At 41.8% G+C, this 18906-nt stretch overlaps 1 protein-coding gene across 8 annotated transcripts in view; it reads right to left on the bottom strand.

Moving 5' to 3' along the window:
• Positions 1-15762, bottom strand: part of FAN1 (FANCD2 and FANCI associated nuclease 1) — a 40045-nt gene extending 24283 nt beyond the window's left edge. For 2 of the 8 annotated variants that reach the window (XR_008664525.1, XR_008664526.1), the window contains exons 1-5: positions 15602-15759; positions 13295-14718; positions 10711-10851; positions 6190-6391; positions 264-497 (exon numbers count right to left, since the gene is read on the bottom strand). Coding sequence is in view for 6 of the 8 variants with exons in the window: in XM_055325990.1 (XP_055181965.1) it covers positions 264-497; positions 6190-6391; positions 10711-10851; positions 13295-14564 (1847 nt within the window). In the remaining 2 variants the exon portion in view is untranslated. Of the gene's footprint in view, positions 1-263; positions 498-6189; positions 6392-10710; positions 10852-13294; positions 14719-15139; positions 15259-15421; positions 15442-15601 lie in introns of those variants that run through there. The other 6 variants (XM_055325990.1, XM_055325989.1, XM_055325985.1 and 3 more) reach the window with 6 other exon arrangements.
• Between the last annotated feature and the right edge of the window lie 3144 nt (positions 15763-18906).

Genomic DNA, 18906 nt, shown 5'->3' with positions numbered 1-18906 from the left:
CTTGTTCGTGCCACTAACATATTCACAAGGCAGGTTTGTTCAAGTGTCTGTATTTACAAAATGTTTCCTGCCAAAGCTATTTGGGAACATGGGGCAGGAAAATTTTTGTAGTTCTAACTCCAAACTCATTGGTTTTGGGCAACCTTAATCTAAACATATTTCTATATTCTCCTTATAGTCTCAGAAACATATAATAATAATGAAAACCTTTACGTACATGTAAAGTGACACAGTTATTATAATGAGCTAATATATGATCTTACCTGATGAGATCGTCTTTGTCTTGGAAGATCTGGGTTTTCCGATTGATGGTGTACCTAGGAAACTCCATTCGGCCAAGATTGACCAAAAGCACAGTCGAAAGCTGTCCCTGACCACCACAGGCGGCTTCCTCATCTTCCAGTGAGTCCGTCAGGGAAAAAAGCAGCAAGACCCGGGAAAAAATAGCTCGAGGACCTTTACAGACTCTCAGTGACTGTCCCGCCAAGGCTTTAGCTCTGAAAAATGTACAGTATAGATAAATAACTTTCTGGTTTTTTTAAAAGCATTTGGAGGTTAGATTTTACAAATTATTCTCAGAAAAACAAAGGTAAGTGGCAATCATTATTCTAACCCTGCAGCAAATCTACCACTTCCAGCTCTGTGAACTTGGAGCTTAACTTAACCTCTTTGAGGCTCAGAGCCTACCCAGGGACATGGTGAAGATTAAATGAGATTCTATCTCCAACAAATCGTTTGACATAAGGTTTGGCTCAATAAAAAAGCAACATAGGTTTATACTGATCATGAATGTGTAAAATACAAGAAAAGTCATACAAGTAGCCGTTTTCACTTCTTGACAAGTGACATTCAGATTAAATAATAGTTATTTATTTAAAATGTCATTATTTGGGTACCCGGCTGGCTCAGTAGGTAAAGCATGCTACTTGGAGTTGTGAGTTTGAGCCCCATGTTGGGCATAGAGACTACTTAGTAAAAAATTTTTGAAAATAAAATTAAATAAATAAAATAATAAAATAAATAAAATAAAATAAAATAAAATAAAATAAAATAAAATAAAATAAAATAAAATAAAATGCCATTATCAAAGGCTGTTGGTTAGCATGATTTTGTGTACCAAGAAGTGGTCCCAAGATCTGGAGCTATTCTGTGATGTGCATAGTTGTCCAAAAGCATCTCTGCTCTAGGGTAACCTCAGAGTAAATTGAATTTGATTCTGGATGCCTTCGAGGTAGGCCTGGAGGTCTGAATTAAATTCAGGGCCACGTGGGCCCTCTGGCTCTTACAACTTGTATACCATCTAAAACAGTGTTTCTCAAACTTAGCACTATTGACATGTGGGCAGGATAATTCTTTGCTGGGGAGAAGGGTGATGTCCTGTGCATTATAGGATACTCAGCAGCATCACTGGCCTCTACCCAGTAAATGCCAGTAGTGCTCACTTCCCTCTTCATCAAGACAATCAAAATGCCTCCAGACATTACCAGATAGATATTCCCTAGAGGGCAAAGTCACTTGCAGTTGAGAACCACTGGCCTAATGGAAGATCTTACTTTCCTATCCATCCCAGAATTATTAACCCAAAGGCAGTGCTGTATCCTAAGGGTGTTATAGAAATTAGTGCACCATCAGATACATGAGGGGACACAGGTGAGATTCCTATCACACCACTATTTAATTAAGAGTCACTCATCTAACAGAGACTGATACGAAGTGCCCACACTTTGTCCATCTCCATTCAGCACCCCAGGGATGCCCCAGTTGGCCAATTCTCTGAGTTCAGAAGGAACCATTAAACATGGTAAAATGAGCAATGATTATCTACTGGGATTAAGAAAGTATAAATAATGCGCCTTTTCTATTTCTTCATGATAACAGCAAAGTACAATAACAAGGCACTGCCTTTATTTGGGGCTGTCAGAGACTCAGGTTCCATTGCCGAGTTCTACAACAAAATGAAGAAAGAAAGTACAATCTTAAAGAACAGTGATTTTAGTACAACTAAAATAGCCTTGAGAATCTTATGTTCCTACAAGTCCAAAGTCAGGGACTAAAAAAAAAAAAAGTTAACCTTATTTCTTTTATTTCTGTTCATATCCTTAGTGCTTATACTGAGAGCACTGCTAATTTCAATGTTCACTTACTTATAAAATGTTACATATGGTTACATAAAATACTTAAATACAATTAAAGAAATTGCATTTCTATATACCAATACACCTATATACCTATATACCAATAATGAAGCAAAAAAAAGATAAATTTAAAAAAATCTCATTTACAAATGTACCAAAAATAGTAAGATATCTAGGAATAAACCTACCAAAGAGGTAAAAGTCCTGTACACTGAAAACTATAAAATGCTCATGAAAGAAACTGAAGAGGACACAAAGAAATGGAAAGACATTCCATGCTCATAGATCAAAGAACAAATATTGTTAAAATGTCTATACTACCCAAAGCAATCTACACATTTAATGCAATCCCTGTCAAAATATCAACAGCATTTTTCACAGAACTAGAACAAAGAAGCCTAAAATTTATATGGAATCACAGAAGTCCCCAAATAGCCAAAGTAATCTTCAAAAAGAAAAACAAAGATGGAGGATCATGATTCCAGACTTCAAGTTGTATTACAAAGCTGTAGTAATCCATAATCTCTATACCCAACATGGGCCTTAAACTCATAACCCCGAAATCAAGAGTCCCATGCTCTAACAACTGAAGCCTGCCAGGCACCCACAAAGCTACATCAAAGGTGTATGGTTCTAGCACAAGTAAAGACACACAGATCAATACAACAGAACATAAAATCCAGAAATGAACCAACAATTATACAGTCAATTAATCTTCAACAAAGCAGGAAAGAACATCCAGTCGGAAAGACAGTCTCTACAACAAATGGTGTTGAGAAAACTGGCAGCCAGCCACATACAGAAGAATGAAACTGAACCACTTCCTTGCAGCATACACAAAAATAAGTTAAAAATGGATTAAAGACCTAAATGTGATTCAGGAAACTATAAAAATTCTAGAGGAGAAAACAGGCAGCAACTTCTTTGACATCAGTTGAAGCAGGTTCTTACTAGATACATCCCCTGAAGCAAGGGAAACAAAAACAAAAATAAACTACTGGGACTATATCAAAATAAAAAGCTTCTGCACAGTGAAGGAAATAATTAACAAAACTAAAAGATAACTTACAGAATGGGAGAAGATATTGGCAAATAACATCCAAGAAAGGGTTAGTATCCAAAATACACAAAGAACTTACATAACTCAACACACCCAAAAAACCCCACAAATAATCCAATTAAAAAAATGGGCAGAAGACATGAACAGACATTTCTCCAAAGAAGGCATACAGATCGGGACACGTGGGTGGCTCAGCAGTTGAGCGCCTGCCTTTGGTCCATAGCATGACCCTGGAATTCCAGGATCGAGTCCCACCCACATCAGGCTCCTTGCATGGAGCCTGCTTCTCCCTCTGTCATGTCTCTGCCTCTCTCTCTGTGTCTCCCATGAATAAATAAGTAAAATCTTAAATTAAAAAAAAAAAAGGACGGATGGCCAACAGACATATGAAAAGATACTCATCATCACTCACCATCAGGAATATGCAAATCAAAACCACAATGAGATATCACCCCCCACCTGTCAGAATGGCTAAAATCAACATCACAAGAAAAACAGATGCTGGTGAGGATCTGGAGAAAAGGAACCTGTCTGCACTGTTGGTGGGAATGCACAATGGTGCAGTTACTTATTCTAGAAAACAGTATGGAGCTCCCTCAGAAAATTAAAAATAGGGATCCCTGGGTGGCGCAGCGGTTTAGCGCCTGCCTTTGGCCCAGGGCGCGATCCTGGAGACCCGGGATCGAATCCCACGTCGGGCTCCCGGTGCATGGAGCCTGTTTCTCCCTCTGCCTATGTCTCTGCCTCTCTCTCTCTCTCTCTCTCTCTCTCTGTGACTATCATAAATAAATAAAAATTAAAAAAAAAAAGAAAGAAAATTAAAAATAGAACTAACCCATGATCCAGCAATTTTACTACTAGGTATTTACCCAAAGAATACAAAAATACTGATTCGAAGGGATACATGTACTCTGGTGTATTAGCAGCATCATTTAAAATAGCCAATTTATGGAAGCAGTCCAAGTATCCATTAACTGATGAATGGATTAAGATGTGATATATACATACAATGGAATATTATTTAACCATAAAAAAGAATGAAATCTTGCCATTTGCAACGACATGGATGGATCCAGAGAATATTATGCTAAGTGAAATAAGTCAGAGAAAGACAAATTCTGTATGATTTCACTCACATGTGGAATTTAAGAAACAAAACAAGCAAAGGGGAAAAAATTAGAGGGAGGGAGAGAGAAAGAGAAATCAAGAAACAGACTTTTAATTATAGAGAACAAACTGATGGTTACCAGAGGGGAGGGGAGTGTGGGGATGGGTGAAATAGGTGATAGGGATTAAGGAGTGCACTTGTCATGATAAGCACTGGGTATTGAATGGAAGTGTTGAATCGCTATATTGTACAACCTGAAACTAGTATAATACTGTATGTTAACTGACTAGAATTAAAATAAAAGCAAAAAAATTTAGGGATGCCTGGGTAGTTCAGCGGTTGAGCATCTGCCTTCGATTCAGGGTGTGATCCCGGTTCAGGGATCAAGTCCCACATTGTTATCCTTGCAGGGAGCCTGCTTCTCCCTCTGCCTATGTCTCTGCCTCTCTTTCTGTGTCTCTCATGAATAAATAAAATTAAAAAAAATTTAAACAAGAAAGAACTTAGGTGGGCCCAGATGGCTCAGTCAGTTAAGCATCTGCCTTTGGCTCAGGTCATGATCCCAGGGTCCTGGGATCCAGCCCCTCATCAAGCTCCCTGTTCAGTGGGGAGCCTGCTTCTCCTTCTCCCTCTGCCTGCTGCTCCCTCTGCTTGTGCTTTCTCTTTTGCTCTCTGTCAAATAAATAAAAATCCTTAAAATTAAGAAAATAAAGAGAAAGGACTTAGGGGAAGTGGGTCCCCTAAAATAAAGAGAAAGGACTTAGGGGACTGCCTGGGTGGCTCAAGTCAGTTGAGTGTTTGATTCTTAGTCATGGTCCCCAGGTTGTGAGATCAAGCCCCACATCAGGCTCTGTATTCAGTGGGGAGTATGCTTGAGATTCTTTCCCTCTGACTCTCCACAACCTGCCCCCCAGCTCGTGCATGCTCTTGCTTGCTTGAACACTCTCTCTCTCTCAAATTAATCATCTTTAAAAAAAGAAAGACCTTAGAAGACATTTAATATACTACGAAGATTTTATAATCCTAAAATCAATTAACTATAAATACATAATTAAAATATTTTTTAAAAACCTACAGTATTAAACTTTTTGAAGAGTTAGTAGTGACAGTTTTCTTAATAATGCATGTCTTGTTTGTAGCTATGTTTTTTTAAAAGATTAATATTTGTAGTATCTCCCAACAAAGATTGGCTCTCGACACATAACAGCTGAAAGTTACTTGTGCACATGCACATATATGCCCATGTGTGTATTCAGAAAGACACACTATATATTACACAAAATAAACATTGACATTGTTTTAAAGTGTTTTCAAAAGCATCACTTACTTTATCCTCAACAACTCCAGATTAAAGTTAATATAGCTGCATTCTAGAGATAATGTGAAGAAAAAAAAATAAATTCTGAAGGTTTTTACATCTTTCCCCAAATTGAAACATTTCAAGGTCTTCATAAAAGCAAAAGAAACAAACCACAGTTCTTGGTCAATTTTATGTTCTAAACCCAAGAAAAACTACATATTAAGACTGATAGATTATACTTCAATAAAGAGTTGACTAAAATAAATATTCGACCAATTATATTACTGTAAGTCCTGTAGGAAAGGAGTTAAAATTGCATTTTTCTTGAATAATAATATACTAGAATTTACCACATGCCTACTGCTTCCTGATTTATCTTGGTCCTAGAAATTCCTTGATCTTAGTAGTATTACTTATTAAAAATAAACCAAGAAAGAATCCAAGCTATTGTGATAAGGCTCTTCTGTCTTATCAATCTAACTGCAACTAAGAAATTATAATTTGAAACAATGTACCATCTGTTATCATAAGTTAATATGTGCTATTAACATTTTAATGTTTTTAATGAAACAATATCCAACAAAACCTTTTTAAAATCACTGCACCGATTCCAGGCTGATTCTTGCCCCAAGTGCAGACTGAAGGCTGTTTGGCCAATTTGAGGAAGTTGTCCACCAGCTGCTGTTTCTGTCCATTGGGATTCACCAAGTGGAAGGCCTTTGCCAGGGTTTTCAGTTCAGGAGCAGAAAGCAGTTCAAGTACTTCAGAGAGTTCTTGCAACTCAGATTCTGAAATGGATTTAAAAAAAAAAAAAAGGTAAACATAGTTTTAAAGATTTTTATTATTTTCTAGCTCTATTGACTTTGAGAAGAATGAAGCTTACTTAAATGCAAATATAATGAACAAGACAAATTTTAACCGAATCTGTAATATCATCAAGGAAGACTTACAATCCAAAGCATACCCAGGTGGATGAATAGCTGAGCAAACCATGTGAAACTTAGGTGGGTTATACATTTTAAATGGACTTGGTGACCTTGAACTCTTGACCTTAGGTCTCTATTGAACTCAAGGAATGAGCAACAAATCCATCCCCCCAATTGATAAAGGGGGAAATTTTTGATGTAAGACCTCTGACAGAACAGTTTTTTTCAGTCTGCCCTGGATGGCTCTAGCAGGCCACAGTCCAACTGCCTTAAGGTTCTTTACCATGGGAACTTCAAACAAACCAATCAAAAAGCAAGCTTTGGTCTTGTTCATTTCTGGGAACAGTTTTATTTCATTATACTAACAGCTGATTAGTAGCTGACAATTATGAGGAACTTAGATAGTTTGAAGTAACATTAGTAACTTAGATACACTGTTTGAAGTAACATTATGATTTGGGGACAGCAGCTCCCTGAGAATCAACTCTGCATTTGGGAAGTGTCTCTAAAAATCCAAATCCCAGGGGAACAACCATCCAGTCGCCAGTCTCCACTACAGTTTGAGGCAGCTACTTTATGGATAAAACCATTTTGGATTATTCATGCAGAAGCCATTTCTTTTTTGGAATGGGACGGGGTGAGGAGTTGCTGGACCTCGGATTACGGTTTGCTAGGTTTAGAGGCAGCCAGTGATTGAACTAGTGAGTAGATGGATAAGAGCATAATTAAAGACTTGTTTTTATGGTAGATTTTCTGTAAAAATCTTAAATGTTTCTTTTTAGGCTAGCCAGATCAATGTATTTATGTACAGAAGACCACTCTGTTTTCTTCACTGACTATGCTGTGACATTAAAATGGATTTAAGAAGACAAAACTCTGCCTTTCACTCTATGAAAAGTTACTAGCCCATAAGATGTTAAGCTCTGGGTTTTTTCCTACTCTGGAAATGCACAGCTTTGCTCTGGATTCCTCTCTGGAAGGCAGAAAGCTACTGGTTATGTATGGCACATTGCAGGGCTTTCCTCATACATTTCTGGCACATTTGCCCAAATCTTCAGATGGGCTGGGTTGTATATACAGCATCCCCTCTCCCAAATATGGGATCTGAAATAAATACACTAATAGTGATGCCAGATATATTAATTTTTAAAACTGTAGAGTAAATGTCTTTAGTCCTAGGTTTGTGGTGTGTTCATTTGTGTTAATGTACAGGAAAGAGACATGGACTTGATGGTTATGGGGAGTGTATCTTGATATGTGTACAGGGGTGAGTACTGCTAAATTATTAACAGCTTTTCATTTAGGGGTGAGTCATGTGACAAGTGGCCTAATCAGAAAAATGAAGGAGCAAAGATGCAAGCTTTACCAAGTGATGAAGTAAACAAGATTTTGTATCTGTTTTTTATCAGGTGTTGTAAAATTTGTGCATGGCTTTTTTCGTTGTGGCTTAGTAATAATTGGTAGAGAAGAAGAGGAGGAAAACCCCTCAGCTTTGCTAACCAGTCTTTTCAAAGGTACATAGTTGAGGTGTAAAATCTGATTGGCTTAATGTGTTGAAAAGATCCTATCCTTTATAATATTCACCCCATCCTGTAATCCTCTGTGTAAAGGAATGACATTGTTGTATTCTAGTAATTCACTGTGATTTATAACAAACCAGTGATGTCATTCTATTGTGCACTTTTGTCAAACCATTTCCATGACTTTAATAAACAGAGTAAACTTGCTGACTGCAAAAAAAAAAAAAAATGCAAGTATAATGAAATTCTACTGCAGAAATTGTAATTAGTAGGGACGCCTGGGTGGCTCTGTCAGTGCAGCTGTCCGACTTTTGATTTCAGCTCTGCTCATGATCTCAAGAGTTATGAGATCAAGCCCCACATCAGGCTCTGCACTGGGCACAGAGCCTGCTTAAGATTCTCTTTATTCCTCTCCCTCTACCCCATCCCTCTCTTATTAAAAAAAAAAAAAAAGAACTGTAATTAGTTTGTCAAACCAATTATTACAGAATATGGAAAATAGGTATCTCATAAAAGTTATAAAATACAATTTCTCACTAAAAAGTAAAGTCTGAATAACATAAAGACACATATGGGGCAGCCCTGGTGGCTCAGCAGTTTAGCGCTGCCTTCAGCCCGGGGTGTGATCCTGGAGACCCTGGATCGAATCCCACGTCGGGCTCCCGGTGCATGGAGCCTCCTTCTCCCTCTGCCAGTGTCTCTCTCTCTGTGTGTGTGTGTGTTTCATGAATAAATAAAATAATAAAAATCTTAAAAAAAAAAAAAGAGACACATATGGGTAACTATTATGGCTTAGACACCCTCATTAAAAACTCACTGGTATATTCGCTCTCTGATTACAAGGCCTCCAACTGGACCTCTCCCAAACAGATCAGAGTAAACTGACCATCAGCTCTGCTCCCCCCGTACAGGCCTCTGGCTGGAAATCCTTTTATGTGTTCAATTACTGAACAAACATACACATGTATGCTATCACGAGACCCAGACACCTGAGTCTAGACCTGAGATTCAGCTGAATCAGACCTGGCTGGTGTCTGCCTTCAAGGCACTTACAGCTTAGGGAAATGCCTTTTTCCTCCATTCAGGAAAGACTTACTGGGTGCACACTGCATGCCAAGTAATGTTCTATGGCCCTGGGCACACTACAATGAACAAACCAAGTCCCAGCCACAAGCAGCTCACCTCTTTCTTTGCATGACAAGCAAGTAAGTAGATATGTCAGGTGCTGAGAACTATGATAAATAAAAACAAAACTGGCTGAGGCAAAGCAAACATAGCAGGAGGGCTGGTTCCATGTAGGGTGGTCAGACTGACCTCTGAAGAGGTGATGCAGAGCTGGGTGAAATGAGGGAGCTATGGCAGCAAGTACAAGGCTCTGAAAGCAGTGCACTCAGCTTGCTGCAGAACCCCAAGGAGACCTCTGTGGCCACAGCAGAGTGAGCAGGACCGTGTCCCATGGGGTCATGCAGATCGAGGGCAGGACTTGGACTTGATTGAGCACAATAGTGAGCCACTGGGGTTGTGGTTAAAGGTCATTTAAAGGTAAGTCAAGGCTCACCTGCAGCAATCACCTGGCATGCATGTCAAACTTGTGAATTTATGAATTACACCAAACCGTCCAAGTCAGGTGAAGACAGAAGCTCCCCAGTGGCCCTTATGGACTGATGTGTGGGAAGCAGTGCTCCAAGCAGGGCCTGCATCCTGCTGCCTAATCCCTCTCATTCAAGCTTCTTAACTGAGCCCCTCTGCCTTCTTCCCCCAGCCCCAGCACATCACCTAACCTCACTTTACTAAGTGCTCTTCACTACAAACTTCCACACAGAAACCACCGGGCTTCGGTCTGATTTGCCTATTTCAAGACTGACAAGTCAAGACTGTCAGCAACAGGGCAGCCCGCGTGGCTCAGTGGTTTAGCGCCGCCTTTGGCCCAGGGTGTGATCCTGGAGACCCCGGATCGAGTCCCATGTCGGGCTCCCTGAATGGAGCCTGCTTCTCCCTCTGCCTCTGTCTCCTGTCTCTCTCTGTGTCTCGAATGAATGAATGAATGAATAAAATTAAAAAAAAAAAAAAAAGACTGTCAGCAACTACATAAGACTCACATTCTCCCTCCACCAATGTTTCCAGTACAATATCACTTTCAGTCCAGGTAGGTAGGTGCTTAATGGATGCTATAGACAAGACCACCAAAACTACAGTCTCATGGGTTTAAATCAACGAACTTGAGGCAATCAACTTACATACTACAAGAGCTGTATGTGTGTACATGAGGGGATGGATGAAGCTTTTAGAGGCAATATTAGCTTCAAGTAAACCAGCTTCATTCTATCACAAAAATGAGGCAGCTGAATGAGTCAGATTCTTGCTAGATGGTGAGAGCTGAGAAGGGATGAGTTTCTTCGCTGACTCAGTGGGGGAGACTTTTGAGGACCTTCAGGGACCCAGGGGAGACTTTATTGTCCTCAACATGACACAGTCAAGAAAACAACAAATAGTCTTCACCCAGGCTAAGAATGGCTTTAACATGAATAATTTGTTGTCCTAAGGTTAAAAATTCAATTTTTAAAAATTAGTATTTGCCAGGCACCAACAGCACCATCATTCTGCAGAAACTGAGTTCTTCATGCCCTATTTTCAGATTACATTTCCTTTGACTAATCATACCTGTCTGCAGAAAGCCTGCTTGCTGCAATTCTCCAATCACAGGTGTTAAATCAGGGGCAATCTCTTCATATTCCAATTTACTCATTTTAATCCAGCTGAATTTACGTTGAAAAAGTCTTACATATAACTTCTGACCACTAGCTGCAATAAAGTTATGAAAAATATTGAAAAATATTATCTCCCTTCTCAAAACAATATTCACTTTTCAAAACAGAGTTGAGTAAAATATATTCTATTAGAAATAGACTTATGGTGGGGCACCTGGGTGGCTGTCGGTTAGTTCAGACTCTTGGTTTTGGCTCAGGTCATGATCTCATGGATCAGGGCTCCGTGCTCAGCAGGGAGTCTGCCTGAGAATTCTCTCCCTTTGCCCCACCCCCTACTCACACACATGCACACACTCTCTGAAATAAATAAAATATAATGAATCTCAAAAAAAAAAAAAAAATACACCTATGCTTACTCAAGCCCTGGACCAGCTCTGCCACTTGTGAATTATCCAAGTCTATGAACCTTACCAAGACTCCATTTTCTGTTAAAAAAAAAAGGGGGGGGAGGGGCCCTGGGGAAATAACACCATCTTCCCAATGCTGGTGAAAAGATTAAACAAGATGATGTATTTGATGATGGGCAGATCAACCACTAAAAATTTCCAAAATTGGTAATGGTTATTGGCCATTTCAAAACTTCTAAGAACCAGGTTTCTCATTTTTCTAGCCACCAATACTTTCACTCAGAGAAGCCCTACCCAGAATTCCAGGTTTTTTTTTCCTCTGCTTTCAGCTTAATATGCATGACTCTATTATTGGCTGAAAATAATCTGAAAAGATTAGGTAGGTTTGGTAAAGCAACCATCCCTAACTCAGTGATCTTGGCAAAGTTATTTGATTAACAGGGATTGATTGATTTGGTTTGGTCACAAATTTCCTGTTATCTGGATTATCTTTAAATTTCTGCCAATTCAGGAACCCTGAATGGGTGGCTCAGCGGTTTAGCGCCTGCCTTCGGCTCAGGGCACAATCCTGGAGTCCTGGGATCGAGTCCCACATTGGGCCCCCTGCACAAGGCCTGCTTCTCCCTCTGCCTCTCTCTCTCTGTGTCTCTCATGAATAAACAAATAAAATCTTTAAAATAAATAGATTTCTGCCAATTCTAAAATGGTATAATTACGCTTCTTAAATCTTCAACTTTTTTTCCTTTTTTTCTTTAAAGAGGGAAACTCAATTAGCAACACTTATTTTCACATAGAGACACTGCAAATGACTATTGGTGGGGAGCCATACACAAGAATCTACAAAACTTGCACTAGGGAAACTATTCATACTTCTCAATTATACAGAGGCACAGAGTCACAGACTACTCAAATGCTCGCATGAATGCAACCAGCACCCAACCAAAGATCTGTGACTTCTGTGGACAGAAGAGTAATGGGGTGTCATTTATGTCCATGTTCTGGTGAGGACAGCACAAGTAGAGATGGAGGCTGTGTGGATAATTTGTGCAACTATGCGCAGAGAATTATCACTCACATGTTAAAAGTAATACAACGGGATGCCTGGGTGGCTTATTTGGTCAAATGTCTGCCTTTGGCTTAGGTTATGAACTCAGAGTCCTGGGATCCAGCCCCCCATTGGGCTCCTTGCTTGGTGAGGAGTCTGCTTCTCCCTCTCCCTCTGCTCCTCCCCCTGCTCGTGCTGTCAAATAAATAAATAAAATCTCTAAAAAAAAAAAAAAAAAAAAAAGTAATACAACGAAGACTGTAATTTCATTGTGGGAATTTAAAACAAAGACCCTTCTCCTGAACATTACTAGTAATATTTAAGATTTTTTTAAATCCAACTGAAGAGTCAGACAAGATTACTAATAATGAGAGGTGAGCGTAGCCCTGAAGTAAGCTTTCCGCAGCTCAGAAGGGACTTCGTTCCGAAAAGCCACCATGGCCCCCTGGATTAGCAGTGCAACAACCAGGGTGGCTTCTGCTCCAAATCAGCACTAAGGGCTTACAGCCACCACTGGCTGCCAAGGAACTGAGGCACAGACCCGTATTTTTAAATGCACCAATTTAGCCTAAAAGTTTCCTATTCCTCCACACCCTACCCTTAAAAAGCAAAGTCTAGAAACCTAAAACATTGTTGGAGGGAAAAATATGCCTTAATATACCTTAATATACCTTAGAATACCTTCTACTTCACTTTCATTTTTGAGAAAATGGTATGCGAAAACAATAAAGCAACAACCTAAGTTAAGCTTGATTGCATGCTCAGAATGCAAAGTACACTTTCCTAAATCACTATTTTTTTTTTTAACCTGGAAAAGGCTAGTTTACAACCATCAAATACACATATAAAGGAAAAACAGATGCTTCCATTATAACCAAAGTAGAGCTTGTAAGGATGATAGTGCAGAAGCAAACATCCCTAGACACAAAATCCTGTCTCTTTGTCATGCATATTCTTCTCAAACCTTGTAGCTGGCTGCTTCCCCTGAGTATTCCCAGAGGACTCAGAACCACACTGACTCCTTGTGGTCATTAGATTACTAGGCAAATCTGGAAAGCAAATGGAGGAACATAAGGTTAAGATACCTGATAATTGATAAAATTTAGTTACAATTTCCTTCTCATGTTCATCGAAGAGCATCCTATCCTCTTCATTCTCAAATACAGCTTTCAGCACCACCAGGAAACTCCGAAGGTAGTAAGGATGATTTGGTGGTACTGTTCTTGTTTCATCAGGAACATCATAGCTTGACCCCTGCTCTGAAGTAATTCTGCAAGTGATTTCATTCTTTAGGTCACTATCACCTTCCAGAGGAAGGACATGGATGTTACAGCCTTTAGAAACATCATGTGTAGAACTAGGAGATTTTCTCTCCCAGTTTAACAACTGGGTTTTAGCTTCTGAAGCAACAGTCATTTTTACTTCTTCACAACTACCTGCCTCACATTTTTCAACATCTTTATCATCTACTCCTGTGATACTCTCCCACTTTGCAAGACTTTCCTCTGAAGTAGACTCCACTGGATGCCCAAGAGTTAAATCTGGTGAAAATAACACAGAAGCATTATCTGAGAAGGCAGGGGTGAGGGATGATCGCCCACATTCCTGGGTAGCCTTTTGGCTTTCAGTTTCCAGTATTTTAGTGGCTTCTACACTATGTTCAGAAATTCTCTGTTCCTCAAGAGAGTCACAGGTAAATACGTTTTCCTTTTGAGAACTATTCTCCAAAATTTGATCCTTGTCCTCAATCTCTGAACAGTTGTCAACCAGGTTCCTACCCACTGTGGATAAGGAACTCTGTGGACTCTTATTGGCAAATTCCTCATTATTCTTACATATTGATCTTTTAGCTTCTATGTATCTTCTGGACAATTTAGAGGACAGGCTTCCCAGAGTAATGACTTTCACATTATGATGTCTCTGCTTATCTTGATTTTTGCACATCAATTCATCATTATTTTTAAAGTAAGGGCTGGTCTGCTGTCTTTTGACCACTTTTATGGAATTACTTTGGTCAGGGATTAAACTCGTCTTTGACGGTGACCACTTTCCTGGTGTTACATCTTCTAAGACAACACTGGTTAAATTTACTGTGGACACATCTGAATTCATTAAGCCAACATGCCTCCGATCAACCGGAGTAATGTCATCACTGTTAACACCAACACACTTTTCATCAAGATGCTGGTTTAAGTCATACCTTGGCACCATTTTACTACAAACAGGGCAGGCAAGTTTAGCAGGTGGTGCATTGTTAAAAAATGAAATAATGGAGTTATACTCATTTTTTTTAGTTTTACTGATTGATAAACCTCTACGAGGTCTTTTCTTTGCAGGAGATTTCTCTTCTGACATAATGAGTATTAGAAAAACTGGGTGTTTCCAGTAATAAAACCCGGGATATTACTGGGTAAAGACAGCAGTGGTTCACTTTTACTTCCCTGGCTTGAAATAATAACAAGTGGGCTTCTGTCTGGCTTCATGTTTTCATGTAGTCAGCTTCTTCTTCCTACAACATAAAACACATGTGGATTAAAAATACTGTTTTGAGTTCAACAGTAGCGCCGGGGGCTCCCCGGGCACCTCCTCCTCCACACAACAAGGTGCAACCACCGCCTCCGTGAGGTCAGGAAAGTCCTGGCCTTGGGACAGGCCAGGGCTCGACTCCGGGTTCACACGCAATCTCGCGGCGACCCTCGGCCATAAAACGGCCGCGTGAGGCTCCGCAGGGATCCTTCCTGAGACTTTTTTATGATCTCAAGCTATCCATTTGTAAAAAGCGAAAGCCTGACGGTTCCAGATTCCTTTTTTAAACCCGTGCATCAGTAACTTTTCCGGGAGAAAGAAAGCCCATCTGCACGACCCCGGGTCACCGCGGCCTCACAGGCTTGCACAGAACCTCCCCCCTCCCTCCAAGTCGCCGCCGGCACCTGTCACCGCGCCGCGGGCCCCCAGGCAGGGGCGGCCACGGCACCTCCGAGGCTCCGGGGCGCGCGGCCGGGCCTCCCCGCCGGGGCCGCGGGCGCGCACCTGGGCTCCGCCACCACGCCCGGCCGCCCGCCCTTCCTCCGCGGGCCGCGGGCCGCCCTCCGCCCTCCGCCCTCCGCCCTCCGCCCGGCCGCCTCCAGGCGCCAGCGCTCCCCCATGCGGCCCGCGCCCCGCGCGCCGGACCCCGACCCCCGCGCCCCGGCCGGCCGCCCGCGGCTTCCCACCCAGCTCCGCGCGGCCAGACAGCCTCAGCCTATCTCCGCGTCTCGGCTCGCCACAGGCGCGGCAAGTGGAGGCCCGAGTGATCGATCCCCCTCCCTTCCACAGCGCAGGCTGCCCCCCACCCCTCCTCCCGAACGGCCGAAGCCGAGCCGGGGGCTCCCCGGGCACCTCCCCCTCCACACCTGGCGACCCGTGTCCCGAGCCGGTAGGAAGGTTGCTTGTGGGGGCGCACCCAGTGTCGGGCGGCCTCCTGGGCGAAGTTGCCCCCGCGGACCCCGCGCCCGGGAGTCCGCTCGGGGGCTCAGCCGCGCGCTGCGCTCCCCCGAAGAGGCGCTGCCCGCCGCCGCGCCGCTGCAGACCGGGGGGAGGAGCTCCAGAGCAGAGGTCCAATAAAATGTGAAGTACTTGGGGAGTGCGGAGTTTGGAGTACCCACTGCCCCTGTCCTTCATATGGTTTCCTTGTGAGGTGATACGGTTTGGTGTCTCAGAACGGCTGCTTAACAACGGAAGATGTTCACTGAAACCGTGTATCAGTTACCAGCCCTTGAGCACTGATAGCAGCGGTTCTAGCCTCCCCACGAATGACCCGGAATGTCAGCTTCTGGGTGCAGGGCCCCGGTTACCCTTCACCAGTGCTCACAGCAGCGGCCAGCATGTCCTCACTCCACAAACAGTGTGGAAAGAATGCATGAGTAGATGAACCAGCCAAAGAGAAGAGGGACGTGGATAGGGGATTCGGCCTCAAATACGTGCCAAGTGCCTACCTTCCTGTCAGGTAAGGAGGTTCTTGATGCTCAAAATATGGCAGTGAACAGAATGAGGAATGGGAGGAAAATCCCTGCCTTCATGGAAAATGCATTCTAGTGGAGGAAGACAGAAGGGGAAAAAAGCAAAAAATAAAATAAATTTTGTAGAGAATTAAAAGATGAATACTTGGGAGAGAAAGCCAGGAACATCAGGGTGAGGGTAGGGAGGACGGCTACAGTATGAAAGAGTGGTAAGGAAGGGATTCACTGAAAAAGATGATCTATGGGCAGACTTGAGGAGGTAAGGCAGTGGGTACTTGAGAAAAGGGGATTGTAAGCAGATGAAACAGCAACAGGGAGTGTCCCTTGAGCTAGAAGCTTGCCTAGCAGGTCTAGAAATACCAAGAAGGCCAAGACAACTCACTGGAGCAGAAGGGAAGTGAGAGAGGTAGGTAGCAGAGGGCAGGTCATGTAGGGTGCCAAACATTTTCTGTAAAGGGCCAGGTACTAAATGTTCAAGGCTTTTCTGGCCATTGGGTCTCTGGTCACACTGTTGTTGTAGTGTGAAAGCAGCCTTACGTACATAACATGAGTGTGGCTGGGTTCCAATAAAACTTTATTTACAGATAGCTGACTAGATTTGGCCTCTGGCTTTAGTCTGCTGACATTTGATAACAGGTCTTGATGGTCTTGCGGATTTTAGCATTTACTGTGAGTGATATGGAGGAACCACTCTGCCATCTATGTTAAGCATAGATGATGGGGGCAGAGGAAAGGGCAGACTGAAAGCAAGAATGGGAGCAGGGAACACAGAAAGCTAAGGAAGTAATCCAAGGAGAGATGATAGTGGCCTGGGTCAGAGCTAATGTTGAAGCTAAAAGAAATAGCAAGATTCTGTATACATTTAGTAGGTATAACCAACAGAATTTGTTCTTGGTGAAGGGTGTAAGGTGTAAGAGAAAGAAAAAAACTTTGCCCTGTCAACTAGGACAAAGGGGAAAGATATCAAGAGTTCAGTTTCAAACACGTGTCTTAGTCCATTCAGGCCACTTACAAACTGGATGGATTATAAATAACAGAAATTTACTTCTCACATTTCTTTTGACTAGAAGTCCAAGATCCAGGTGCCAGCATGGTCAGGTGCTTCTTCTGGATCCCACACTTCTCATTGTATCCTCACATGGTGGAAGGGGCTGGGGAGCCCTGTAAGGTCTGTTTTATAAGAGCACTAATCCCATTCAGGAAGGCTCCTCTCTCATGACCTAGTCACTTCCCAAAGACCCCCATCTCCTAATACCATTACATTGGGGGTTAGCATTTCAACATGAATTTGGGGGAGAAGAGGTGGGGCATATGCGAACGTTCAAATCATGGCAACATGTAAGTTTGAAATGCTAATCAGGGGATCCCTGGGTGGCTCAGCTGGTAATGCCTGCCTTCAGCTCAGGGCGGCATCCTGGAGACCTGGGATCAAGTTCCACATCAGGCTCCCTGCATGGAGCCTGCTTCTCCCTCTGCCTGGGTCTCTGCCTCTCTCTTTCTCTCTGTATCTCTCATGAATAAATAAATGAAATCTTAAAAAAAAAAAATGAAATGCTAATCAGACATCGTTGTGGATGAAGACACTTGATACATTAATTAAATCAAGTCAGGAAATAAAAATTTGGGATTCATCAGGCTTTATATGGTATTAATATATGATTCCATGGAGTGACTACAAATGGAGGATTAAAAGATCAGGAAGACTGAACAGTGCCATAAAAAAAAGGGAGAGGAGACTGAGCCAGCAAAGGAGTCTGAGAAGTTACCAGTGAGGAAGAAGGAAAACAGTTGGCATCCAGAAAACCAGGTGAATGATGTGTGTTGAAGATTGGGGGGTGTCAAATGCAGCTAGGATGGAAGATGAATATTGAGAGCAACTATTAGACCTAACAATGTGAAGGGCATTTGGTAACTTTGACAAAAGCTATTGTTATAGAACAGTGGAATGATTGAATAGGATTCAAGAAAGATTGGGAGAGAGGAATTGGAGACTATACGGGTACCATTCAGAACCCAGGTTGGTATGAAGGTTATTTTAAGCTGAAGGCATTTGGGATTCAACAGATAGAAAAAAGAAGCTTTCTTGGAAGTTCCCTTATTTGATTAAAAAAAAAAAAATTCTAGGAAATAACGCTGTCATAAATTCCCTTTTTCAGGGATGGGCTTTTATAACCAAGAAGACCTAGAGTATACCTACCGTAAGTTCTCTCTCCAGGGGAATCTTATGGCCATGAAGATAGAAAAACCCCTTGCATCTGCAAGAACAAGAAACTGCAAGAATCCAACTGCTGTTGGATTATCACAAACTGTCTTCTCTCCCATTTGTTCTTCTAGAAACACATGCGCTCATCCCCAAAGGCCTTTTCTACCCCCTCTTTTCCCTACTAACTTTAACCATTTATCAAGTTACTTCTTTAGTAAGCTCCCATAAGTATATGAATAATTTTTCCTGTTAACCTTTTATCAGTTTAATTCACAGGTCCTCGGGCACTAAACCTAAGGGGTTATAGAGGAAAAGTTTTTCCTCTCCAACAGTAAGTGTAGACTTTAAGAGGTTTTGTGGTGAAGGATTGCAGAGAGGAATAGCAGAGCTAAAAGGAAAGGTGGGGCTGAGTTTATTTAGATGGAAAAAATAACAATGTTTATATGCTGATAGGAATATTCAGGTAGAGTGAAATCTGAAGCAGAAGAAAGGAGAC

Source organism: Nyctereutes procyonoides, unplaced genomic scaffold, assembly GCF_905146905.1.
Source record: "Nyctereutes procyonoides isolate TBG_1078 unplaced genomic scaffold, NYPRO_anot_genome, whole genome shotgun sequence".
NCBI classification, from domain to species: domain Eukaryota; kingdom Metazoa; phylum Chordata; class Mammalia; order Carnivora; family Canidae; genus Nyctereutes; species Nyctereutes procyonoides.
The sequence above is the reverse complement of the archived record's forward strand: the minus strand, read 5'-3'. Positions and strand labels throughout refer to the sequence as shown.